The 12,665-nt window shown below is 39.3% G+C and overlaps 1 protein-coding gene across 2 annotated transcripts; it reads left to right on the top strand.

The window, feature by feature from the left end:
* Positions 1–481: 481 nt before the first annotated feature.
* On the top strand, positions 482–12,585 carry vps37a (VPS37A subunit of ESCRT-I). Of its 2 annotated transcripts, none has more exons than XM_067582105.1 (12): positions 482–975; positions 2,724–2,798; positions 3,556–3,673; positions 4,958–5,061; positions 5,601–5,820; positions 6,098–6,168; positions 6,352–6,479; positions 6,573–6,631; positions 6,753–6,821; positions 7,823–7,966; positions 8,090–8,178; positions 8,973–12,585. In XM_067582105.1, exons 1-11 carry the CDS (start codon positions 866–868, stop codon positions 8,168–8,170), a joined length of 1,179 nt encoding a protein of 392 aa, XP_067438206.1. In that variant the 5' UTR covers positions 482–865; the 3' UTR covers positions 8,171–8,178; positions 8,973–12,585. The 2 variants fall into 2 exon arrangements, with proteins under 2 accessions (XP_067438206.1, XP_067438199.1); XM_067582098.1 differs by having other exon boundaries at positions 486–975; positions 5,598–5,820.
* Positions 12,586–12,665: the final 80 nt, after the last annotated feature.

Raw genomic sequence — 12,665 nt, 5'->3', positions numbered from 1 at the left:
ATGTTTTGCAGGGTTGAAGTTTCCATTCAACCCTAATACACTCTTTTATTTCTAACACAAAAATAAACCAAAGCCCAATGTTATATCCTACTACACTTTGTCAGCAGTTATTCTCAGTGCCATTAATGTGCTAAACTACATGTTGAATCTCTTCAACTGCAGTGTAAGGCACATAACTTTTATCGTACAATCTAGGATTTTGTAGATAAGAATACAAGTATTAAAGTTTTTGTGAGAAAACATGGATGTATTCAGGGTATTTTCTTTATTAGTTTATTATTATTTTTCTGACAAACGACTATAGATGACGGCTAATCGTTTCTGCTCTAAATGTGCATAAAGAATAAATAAAATAATGTGGTTTTAAACGAATCTAATACATATATACAATACAATACCGCTAAATCACGTTGTAGTGCAGCCCTAAAGAATTTTTTAACTAGAAAAAAACGAAACAGGAAGTTGCGTACTACGTATACTTGATATGTGACGTAATACGCAAATAAGTTGATCAAGCTCCTACTGCTTATTCGCAAGGTTGTTGTCTTCCTTTAGCCATAATTATCTCTCGCTTCAGCAATATTAATGTCAGCGGTACAATTTCATACAAACTCGTGGAGATAGAGCAGAATCGACATTTTATTGGACACATAAGGACATGCCCTCCGACTTTGTAACGTAACTACAAAGTAAACCGCGTGTGAACAACAAACCGAGTCGTCAGTAAACCAGCTAACAGCCGTTAGCTCCACAAAGCTGCACTCCTTGTGCTGGTCATTCACACTTTCTCTTCCGTTTCGTTTTCGTCTGAAGTCGGCCTTTAGATTCTGTCACCAAGTTCAGTCTGTTGTTTCGCCAGGAGAGGATGAACTGGCTTTTCCCCCTTTCCAAAGGCTCCGGACCTCTCCCTCCTCTCAACAGCCTACAGCAACAAAGACAGCGGCAGATCGAGTCACTGAAAGCGGCTCACCCCAGGTAGAGTGAACGGCAACCTGGTTACCGAACACCATACCCCGGTGCTACTTATGAGCTGGTCCACATTGTTTTTCATGTTCCGCAACGGCTCACAACCGGTTTTTGGTCACTTTGTTGACGTCAATTTTTAGGAACATGTTAACTCCTCTAACATAAACAACATGTTTACCTAGCCTAGCTAGCCACCCAGCTAACCGTTAACAGACAGTCTAAGAAGTAGCTTACAGTCTCGTTGTTCACATTTTCCCCGATTATGACGTAAACATGAAGAAAACCTACGAGTGACAGGCTTGCACATGAACCTGCTGAACATTGTGCTTAGAGAAGAGCCAATGTTGACGTTGAGCGGCTAATGTTTGCTAACATTGCCTCGTAGCTAACTAGATGTGATTTGCTGGTGAGCTGTGTTTGCTAGCTAGCTAATCAAGTCAGCCAGTGACAGTTACGGTTTCTATTTTTAGGGTTGATGACACAAGTTGTAGCTGACAGGCCTTGTCCTGTGATCATTCCAGTGTTTGTCACGCCAACTTGTCGTGCATGTAGTTTTAGAAGGAGCCAGCTAATTAGATATGGAGATTAAAGTATTAGCCTTTGTTTACTAAGGAGCTCTGTCTCAGTGTCAATTTGTTCTTTCTAGTCAGTTAGTCATTAACGGCCTGCATAAACAGACGGTTATCTTAGTTCATTTCTTGGCAGCCAGATGTAGTCATCCACAGCCGTCTCCCTCCAGATGTAAAGTTTGCTGTCTGAGTGTTGACAACGAATTCTGATTAAACACTGGAAGTTATGTGCGTTTTCTTACGGAAATGCAGCTGGTTTCTTTCAGAGGCCTTACGTGGTGTGGTGAATGCTGCTCATGGCAATGATGTTGATGAATAAGTGGATGGGAAAAGAATCCGAACCATGTGTACAGGAGTAGGTGAAATGTCAGGGCATCTTGACAGGAAAGCAAAAATATCATATCATGTCTATAGTTGCACCTCTGAACAGGAGGTATCAGAGATTTGTAGGAGTAAATTATTTATTAGGCATATTGTGTAAGGTACAGATTGGTTAAAAATCTGCTATTGTTTTTGGGATCAATATCTTTGTAGTGAAGAGTATAGCATTACAGGTATTGCATAATACTATGTGAATGTCACATGGTGTAACATTGACAGCACATGTTTTCTTAGTAGTCATATTTCTTCTACTCATGTTTCCTTACAAGTTCAGATATAAGTACTGAAGCACTTACATACACTCATAGGCTCATTTCTTTATTGTGCCATAATATTGACACAGCTTCATATAAGTACATGCTTTTGTAAATTGTAATACATCTGTGAGGAAAGAACAGCAATTAAACTTACAGACCGTACAGTATACACTGCAGTCAATGAAATCATTGCTGACACCTGTTCCTCAGCCTTTAACTGCCAATCTACCATAAATTACTTGCCTTTCCTCATGCCTGAAAAGTTGTGTTCTGTTTCATGACACGACATATGCTGCATAAACCCCTTAACCCTTAAAAGTTAGAATAAATTTTCAGTCACACTTTGGTTTTGTTGTTTTGTTAAGAAGTAGAGTTGGTGGTTCAGAACAGACATCAAATACATCACCTCTTTATACCTGTATGTCTCCCTCCAAGCTAAGAGAATTTTCATAAACATTTAGATATACAATACATTTTCTAAATGTGCTGAGCATGACTACAGATGCAAGATTACAGATCATGACATTCATGTGTTTTTGTGTCTCAACAGCCTTGCAGAGATCCAGAAGGATGTTGAGTACAGGATACCATTCACAGTCAACAACTCCACCATTAGTGTTAACATGTGAGTTCGTATTTGCACATACAATCACAGTGTCACAGTATCAAAAGCAAGCAGTGGACTGGCTTCACAATCAGTCTGTAGCTCAGCCACTGATTTATATGTAATATACTTGTATAGTTTAAATTACAAAAACATGGAATGATAATTTCACATAAGGTTGAACTGCTTACTGTAGGTGGTTTAAAGTTTGCTTTTTTTCTTCTTCCAAACAAACATGTAGATGTGTATTAATCGCAAGTAATAAGATAATAAGATCATGATGATTGAAGTGTGTGTATTATCAAATCACAAATTACAGACAGCAGAAATAATCAAATTACAGTAGTGGTGACGCACTACAATTGTGATACCAGCCTGAATGAGAAGCCAATGACAGTCTGAACACATCATTGCCACACACGACACATAAAAGCACATTTAGTGCAACAAAAACACGATTCTGCTGCTGTATGTTACACTAGAAACTAGATTTAAATGCTTATTTTCTCACAGGCTGAATGTCCAGTTAGGAACCAAAACAATATGTCTCTTTTAGCTTCAGTAGCCACAGCATGAACTAGTAAGAATGGTTATGCTCACAAGAGCTGTTGGTCAAATCAAGCACCTTATATCACATTCTATCCAGTAGTGCTAAGGCTTGCACTTTTATCACATCACAATATGAATATACTGCTTATCACTTATATTGTATCCTGTTGTATATTCTGTTACAGGGATTCCTTTAAGCTAAAGCTGTCAAAATGTGTCTTTCTTCTAGTCTGCTGCCTCCTCAGTTTCCTCAGGAGAAGCCGGTGGTCAGTGTCTACCCTCCTGTTGGTCACCATTTAGTCGACAGCAATAATGGCACCATGATCACAAGCCCCCTCATCAGTAATGTAAGAAGCTGCTCGGTCCGTTATTTGATTAAGCTTGCGATTCCCAAATGGGGATGGGTTCGATGGCATTTTATCAAATTCATATCCACTTATTGAATACAAATCCTTTCTATTCCCTTACGAATATTATTACATTAACCCTTCAGTTTTGCAAATTGAGAGGTAATACCTACGAGCAAAATATGTATAATCCCCTTTTGTTGGCTGAGAAGGCAGAAATGCCACAGTTTTTAGTGGCAAGCCTTGTTAATGTTCACAACCTGTGCCTGCAGCCTTAAACATTGAAGAAAACCACCATCACCAAATTCATTTGTTGTGTTCATGGCAAAGGAGTTTTTATTCTTATGTTGTAAAATAGTCAGTATTATAGTTATACAACATGTGTTAGAGATGGGCAGAGATATCTTTGCTGACATTCAGTGACATCATCCTACTGGCTGAGTGTGTACACCGTTGTTGACAATAACATAATTTACTGAACATGGTTTCTTTACTCAATGTAAAAGATTAAGAGAAACACAATAAGTAAAACACAGCACAGGGCAAGTATCGCTGCTGCAGCGGCATGATAGGATGAAAAGAAACATGATTCCTCATAACTGAAACCACAGTAATTAAATCTCCCGTCTGATTCAAAACGAAACTGAACTGCGTAAGTCAGAGTAAGGTGGTTTCCACAGCTGAATGGTACGTTATTTGCAAGATTCAGACACATGCAAATAACAAAGAAAAACTCTCTCAGTGCAGAGCCTCTCTCACTGTGTCATCAGGCGAGATACTCTGACCTTTTGAGTAGGGAGAAAAATGGTTTGTTTATTCATCTCCCTGTATTCACAATTCCACCATTATGAGGGTTTCTGATCATCTTTGTTTGTTAAGCATTTGTTTGTATAAAGGTAAGGGCTTATCTAGGGTCTGAAACAAAGATATGTTGTTATCATGCACAAACAAAGATATTAGTGTACATGTAAATAATCAAATATTACAGCCTTAGTTCATAACAGATGCGAGAGAAGTCTAATTTGTGACCAGCTGTATCCAAACATGGATTTACAATAATCAAGTCATTGTCCAAATTTCTCTCAAAAGCCTGTTTTCTTTGTGCTTGTAAATGTAGTTTGTCAACTGTAGCAACACCAACTTGTTTTATTCTTTTTCCTGCTTCTTTGCTCTCCATAAAGACAATCCACTTCTTTTATTGAAGTTCTTTTGTTAGTTCATGCTGTAGTTTTATCAGCAATGTTATTCTTACTTTCATTGTTTTTCTTGTTGTGTATGTTGCAGTTTGGGATGCACTCAGATCTGGGTAAGGTCATTCAGAGTCTGCTGGACGAGTTCTGGAAAAGCCCTCCTGCCTTGATGTCTACTGGTGCCTCTGGCTTTCCATAGTGAGTCTGCTCTCTTTTCATGCGCTGTATACAGGCTTGACAGTCGTGTCATTATAGATCCCATTTCCCATCGCTTTAATGTAGAAAATCCTGTGAGATAGTACAAAGCTCCAATCTGAAATGTGCTGTATAAATAAACTTGACTTGACTCGTATAGGTATCGGGGCCAATTTGGGTTTATTATAAGGATGTGAAATGAAGCTGATCATTTTAATCACTTTACTCTTCTGTGTTTTGTCCACCTCAGCTTGCTAGTGTTGAAATTTGGGGTAATACTTATGTATGATTTCTCCAATACTCACTGAGTAGTTATGTTTAGCTGTGTCTTAACTTACCTACAATGAAGATGGAGAATAAAATAATAATGGTGAATAAAACTATTAAAACAAGATCAGAATAAAATAATAATAAAACAAACACCCATCTTTAGAAAAAACATTTTCTTTCAATGTTTTATTTTTCTTTTAAAATCATATTTTATATGTTTGTTGTGCTTTAGTGTTATAATCTTATTTCCTCTCCTTTTTTTACCACAGCAGTATGTACAAGCCATCAGGCATGGCTCCTTACCCCACTCAGGCTTTCCACTACGGTCCTCGCCATGTGGGCCCAAGTCAGACACCGCCCCCGGCTCCTTCTCAAGCTCCGGCTCCCATGTCTCACCCAGGGGTCGATAGTGTCCACGGGCCTCCTCGAGCTCCGGTCCCATATGGACTCATTACTGACCTACCGTTGCCTGTACCTACTGGAGACTCACAGGTATGCTGATGATGGATAACACACACAAGTGTAACGGTAACATCCGTTCTGTGCATAAACACACAGAGGACCATGATGTGAGCTTTAAGTTTTTAATAAGTGAAATAAAATATATATCTGTTTTGCTTTGTAAATAGCTTGTCATGCATTTAATTTAAAGCTCCAGTGCTTCAAAAAAAAAGCAGCGATTAGTTTAGATATCTTTTCTAGCAGCTGATCAGTCACGTTCAGAGTGTTTACTTGACGAATACGGCTTACTTTATCTGTCTCTTTTCAGGCTGGACTGAATGGACACATGTACAAGATGCCTGAGATTCCTGAGTCTTTCCCTGAACTCTGTGACTTAAAGTAAAGTATTCCAACATATTGTTAACTTAAAACGTAATGAGACATTGTTTAAGGGTTATAATGAATGTTTGGGATAAGGGAAACAGTCTTTTGTACCTATGATCAATGTCTTTACTGTCTTGTTCTCTTACCCACTGCTTTATTTCTATCTGTGTGTCCGCCCTCTGCTGCACTTCACACCAGTCTGACCCAGTTGTCAGATATGTCTGAAAACGAGGACGTCTTACTGGAGTTCTTTGTGAGTTTGCCACAACTCAAACAGGTCACCAATGATAAAGAAGAGCTGGTCACCAACATAGTGGATATGGCTAGTAAGTTCCTCTCCCGTCCCTGGACTGCAGGCTTTGATTCATGAATGAGTTGAGATTTACAAAGACCTGAATATCTTTTTCTGTGATTCACAGAGAAAAACCTCCAGATGGAGCCGCAGCTGGAAGGAAAAAGACAAGAAATGCTTTACAAGGTCAGTTATGACTTCCCATCTCTTGCACTCTCTCTATCTTTCTCTCGACACACGCACACACAACTAACCAATTCATGCCATTCTGTAGCAGCTCATGATCTGTGTTTTTGTCCGTCGACAGTACGAGCAGCTGACTCAGATGAAGTCAGCCTTTGAGACGAAGATGCAAAGACAACATGAGCTCAGTGAGGTAAGAGGCTACACGGAAATGAAATGGAGTGAGTAATTTATTGAATTATAGAAGCCAAGAACAAGAACGGTTTTAGTCCCTGTCACTTAAACATGATTTAATGCTCAGTGTCTAACATAACGATTGAAGAAATAGCTGAATCAGTCCCAACTTAACCAGCAACCAGATGTCAATATTTTGCTCTCCTGCTACACATACACCCTCGAGTTTTGAGGATCTTTTCCTGTTGTTGATTATGCTTTTATTCCTAAGGAGCCACACTGCGGTTGAAACAGGAGGAAGACTTACTGTGTTCAGACAAAAACGCAAAGTGAATCTTAGTGGTGGCATGATTGTGTGAACTGAGACGTCCACTCAACTTGAAAACGTTTCGACTTTTCATTACCAAACAGAGATGAGTGAGAGAGAGAGAGTTTCTCCTGAGTTGGGAGATCAGTCAGAGCTGAACACAAACACAAAGGCACACACAGATGTTTGTTGCTAGCCAGCTTACAGCTAACATCTGTACAGTTGGTACACAAACAAAACAAAACACAAACGGTTCAGTGGTCAAATTCGCACAAATAATGCAAGGTGAAAATTCCCTTCGCTTTCTGTCTGAAGACACCATAAGGCTGCGTTCAGAGTTGTAAATAGAGCTGCAACTAATGATTATGGTCAATTATTTTCTTGATTAATTGATTAGTCATTTGGTCTTAATAATGTCAGAAAATGCTGAAAAGTGTCATCAGTGATCCTCAAAGCCCAAGATGCAACCTAAGATGTCTTGTTTTGTCCCAGTCAACAGTCCATAACCCAAAGATTTATTATTTAGAAGCCTGAAGATCCAGAAAATAATGGAGACAGCCTGATTTCATTGTTTTACAATACCCTGCCAAATGAAGCAAACTGTAACTGGAGGCAAACATTAAAAGAAACCAATCTGAACATGTTTGAACATGAAATTGAACAGAGACTCTTTTTCTCTCACTCACACTTCTGTGTCTTCTATCCTCCACTAGAGCTGCAGTCTAAGCACTCTGCAGGCTCGGTTGAAGGTGGCAGCACATCAGGCTGAGGAGGAGTCAGAGGTGACAGCTGAAAACTTCCTGGAGGGACGCACCGACATAGACGAATTCCTGACCAGCTTCATGGAGAAGAGAACGGTGAGAGGCCAGAAGTGATTATTTATGTGAAGATAATCTTGATATAGTGTCTTTATCGAGTCTGAATGTTATCAGAAGTACATGATGAGAAGAAAGATGAACTGTTGTCGTGTTATTCCACAGCTTTGCCACAGCCGAAGGGCCAAAGAGGAGAAGTTGCAACAGTCCATCAATAGACATGAACAGTTTCCCACCAGCCACTAGAACACAAGGTACAACCACACAAACAGTTTTAAATCCCCTTTTTCTCTACATGGTACTGGCCAAACTTGACTCGACTCAACTCGCTTTTTTGGTTTTCCATCTGGCTACAGTTGTGGTTAGGACCTGGTACCTCCTGTTTTTGGTATCACTTCTGTCGAGGTTCCATGCAAGCTGATGCGAAAATGTGATGCGAAAACACTGCAGACCACTGATTGGTCAGTAATTTCTCTCATACTGCTTCTCTCTACTGCAACTCTCTGTCCTCGCTCGACCACCACTGTGCTCTCTCTCTCTCGTATCACTACCTCTCCTCGCTTGACCACTGCTGTGCTGTCTCTCTCTCTCTTTTTCTCTCGTCTTTTTTAAAACGAGACAGGAAGCCGACTACAAAGTTTAACTTTTAATGTCAACAAACAAAGAGAAATGTCTTTCCCTTCTCCTAAACTGGTCCGAAATTGATACGAGAGTACTTCCTTGTTTTTAAGAGTGAAGCGGCACAGACACACAGCAGCTGCTCTGTGTGTGTTTGACCAATCAGCGACAAGCATCCCTGCAAACCCCGCTCTACATTGAGGGGGTACCATCTGTAATGGAAAAAGAAATCCAAAAAAGTAAAGTGAGTCGAGTTGAGTTGAGTCGAGCCAGTACCACGTAATGGAAAAATGGTATAAGAGTAATTACTGAACAAAAAACACAAGACTGTAACGGTCTCTTTACGGAGGGAAGAGTTAACAAGGAAAACCATCTTGTCATAATCGTCTTTTCATTCTTCTTTTCTTCACGCCATGTTTTTGGTCCTCAGGTTTGGGGTGTTTTCTCAGCCGACTGCTGCCAACTAAAAGGTTGAAGACAGTGGAATGGACAAAAAGCACACTGAATCAACAATGGGCACTTTGGAGAAATGGGAAGACAGTGATGGTCACGGTGGGCTGAAAAAAAGAAGCCCATTGTGCTCAGATCTGGGCTAAAAAGCTGTTTTAAGTTGGATCGTGTGTGTGAACAAGATGGACAAAGCTTTTGAGTCACGGCAGGAGACCAGATGTGGGAGTGACACACACTTAGCTGTTCCAGCCACATTACTGAGGATTGATCACATTGTGGATAATTTCTATTGCACATGCTGTTTGTCCAGTTTTGACTCGACAGTGCTGACAAAGAGTTTCTTTTCTTTCAAGGATTCATTTCACGTTGAGTGCACTTGATCAGAGTGGTAGGTAATGTGAACACATGGGAAGAAAGTACAAAACGCGTAGGACAGTATTCCCAATCTTACATTTTCCATGCAGTGAGCAAGTAAATGTCACTATAGGATGATTGTTAAAATGCTAACGTCGGTGTCTGTACTTCCCGTCTCTGAGATCATTGTCTAATCCTTGTTTTGTTATCCCAGAAAGGCCCCAGGCAGAAGAACAACTTATGCACTGCTTCTTAAATCTCCTGTTTACATTGGAAAGGTTGTTCTAGACATTTACAAGTCTTGAACAAGACAAGTCTTAGTAATGGCAGTGTCTTATCAATAAGTCAAAATGATCTATCTAAGGAATTCATTTGGAATTTAAAAAAAACAAATTTGGGATTTAACAAAAAACAAGGACAGGGCAGTATTGTCAGGAGACTTCTAATTTTGGCTGTTTAAAATTCTGCATACTGTCTGCAGAATGTGGTTTATACTTTATCAAGTTGGTGAGTGGGATTTAAGCAATGTAATGGACACAGTCTGAATATCAGTGTGTTTGCCTGAACATGAATAATTTGAACACTTACATGCAGTACTCTGATATCACTGTAACCATTTATATACTCTCTCCAAGCTGACATAGTTAATGATTTCAGATCAATGTATTAATACAGAAAACAAACACCAATGAAAGGCCTTTTATTTTTCTTTTATTTTGTGGGACACTGGTAAAATGTTCCCTGCAGGTCACCACACATTTCCGCCATTGACCAGTCAAACTCAGGTTATCAGAGAAATCAGAGTACTGTAAACCATGTTAACGGTTTATTCACACTATCTGTAGTGTTTTACATTCAAGTTATTTATGTGCATGTAGACACACTGATCTCCACTTTGCCCTGATGAGCACTATTATATTAACCCGACTATTATCTGACACCATCTTAATTTTAAGCGCCTCAGAAGATATGGGATAAAGTTGAGGAATAGTAGTTAAATGCTGCAGTAAAACTTGATGACATTGGATACTGTATTTAAATAATGTTAATAATAGGCTATATTGTAATCAAAGACTCAGACATCTTGTATTATATGTTCTTATTTAATTTGTTAGAGTAATAAAGCATTTAGAATAAATATTGGTTGTTTTATGTGCTGTTTGACAATCACTGTTAGCACACTGACCTTAAAGTTACACCATCGTTAATCTCATAACAAACAGGAGACTACCATTACTTACACTGAATATAACACTACTGCACATCTTTATCCCCTTTAAAGCTGAAGTTTCACATCTCACCCCAGAAAACACTCCTGTACCAGTAATACTCAGCAACATGTCTCATGGGGACATTTGAGTGTAATTTGTTTAAATTCAGGGAAGAGCGAGAAAGGCCAAAACAAACTTTGGAAACAAACTAAAATCTAAACAAGTCAGTCAAAGAAATGAGGCAGAATACATGGGAAAAGAAAAGAAGGGGAGGTCTTACTTTACAATACAGAAAACTGTGGAAAAAGCAAGTTTGCCTGCAAAAGAAAAGATCCAGTTGTCAGAACCAGGTTGACGTTTAGGGATTGTGGTCGTAGAAGTGGACTGCCTCTGACTGGGAAGCACCTGGATGATGAATGTGAGTGTGGAGACTCAGACACAGTAAGAAACATCCTCATCCAGTGCAACAAATGCTCACTTAAAAGTAGGAAACTGTTCAGAGACCTGGTAGCAGCTTCTGCGCACTTTACTCAACTGGACTAAAATAAAGAAACTGCTGGAATATCTGCACAGTATTGGACTAAATAATAAAATAGAAATAATTGTCAAAAAGAACATCAGAAACAAACAGTAGAGGGCAGCAATGCGCTAGTAGCGTCTCAGCGGCTCCCAGCAATGATGTGAGAGAGATGCGAGGACGGAGGAATTTAATTTATCCAGCAGGATGTCCTTTACTGCAGCATCATTATGAAGAGACTCAACTACTCATGACGCACATCACCTCAACTGTCAAATATGAAGAGGTCATATATCACAGATTATTAAGTAACATTTTAAACTATAAAGTTTAAATCAAAAGTTAATGTACAATTAATTAACACTTGACTGTTACTTCATAATTTCTACATAGTGATAACTGGAAGGAAAACACCTGATATCTGCTCCAACGTTTTATTATTTGATTATAGATCTATAGCAGCGTCTGGCTGTCACAGAATAAGAAACAAATAGACAATTTAAACCCGTTAATTACTGAAAGAACAGAACGGATGTAAAGGAGCAATAAAAACAGCTGTAGCCTGCAGAATAAGTTTAAATAAAATATTGCTTCTTCAGGCTTGGAAGGGGAGGGAGAGGGGGAGGTGTATTCAGTTGGTTGTAATCTGCAACCTCGTAGCAAGACGCCATACATAAGACACAAATCACAAATGCAATGAGCAGATAAAATGCTGAGTGAATAAAGTGCAGAGAGTTCAGTGTCTGTTCAGGTCAGTCTGGAAATGCCTCATTGAATGCATGTTGGATCCTCAGATTAAAGATCCAGCACGTGCCAAGGAAGGTTTTTAGCCCTATCCAAAGTTCTCCTCCTTCTGAGGTCCGCAAGCATGTGTTTAATGACCATGTTGCTGTCGATCACAGTCTGCTTGATGGCCTTGGCACAACTGGTTTTCCACAGTTTAACGCACACTATACTGATGACCAGTTGGAACAGTTCTTTTTGTTTGGAAGGCATCTTTTCTTCCCACAGACCACACATGACAGAGTCATAGTTCAGATTAAAAACCCGTCCAAGGCCTTGTAGTATAGACCAGACCTCCTGAGCTCTGTAACAGTCCATCAGGAGGTGTTGCTGTGTCTCATCTTCTTCATCATCATCATCATCATCATTACAATAAATCGTGGGACATTCTTTTGTTGTTCTATAACAACTCCATTAAACAACAGCTTTGATAGGAAGTCTGTTAACAGAGATAAACCACCGAACATCCCTAATGCTCTCTGAGATATTTATATTTTATAATCACCTCAGTGCCTGTGTTATCAGTTAAGCTTTTATAGTTAATTAACTCACATTCATCAATCATTTTACTTGAGGTAGTATTAAGTATTATGGATTTTTCATTTATGTCTTGTTCTGATTTTGCTGTTAAGACTACATGTCATGACCCCTGTCAGACTGCATGAACTGCACATGTGTGTTGGACTTGGTTTAAGTAGATAAGAGTCCTCTGGGACCAGGACAGGTGTGAAAAACTTAACTTAGTGGTATATGCTGTTCTCTGATAGGTTCACTGTGAAAAACACATTGGTGAAATAAGGTGTCTTAT

This window comes from Thunnus thynnus, chromosome 3 (genome assembly GCF_963924715.1).
Source record: "Thunnus thynnus chromosome 3, fThuThy2.1, whole genome shotgun sequence".
In the NCBI taxonomy this organism is placed as follows: Eukaryota; Metazoa; Chordata; class Actinopteri; order Scombriformes; family Scombridae; genus Thunnus; species Thunnus thynnus.
Note: the sequence above shows the minus strand (reverse complement) of the source record. Positions and strands in the feature narration are given on the sequence as shown.

Coding starts and splice junctions, on each gene's coding strand:
- vps37a (XM_067582098.1), top strand. CDS start 866: ATGAACTGGCTTTTCCCCCTTTCCAAAGGCTCCGGACCTCTCCCTCCT. Junction 3,674..4,957: donor CAAGCCCCCTCATCAGTAAT/GTAAGAAGCTGC, acceptor TGTATGTTGCAG/TTTGGGATGCACTCAGATCT. Junction 6,632..6,752: donor GACAAGAAATGCTTTACAAG/GTCAGTTATGAC, acceptor GTCCGTCGACAG/TACGAGCAGCTGACTCAGAT.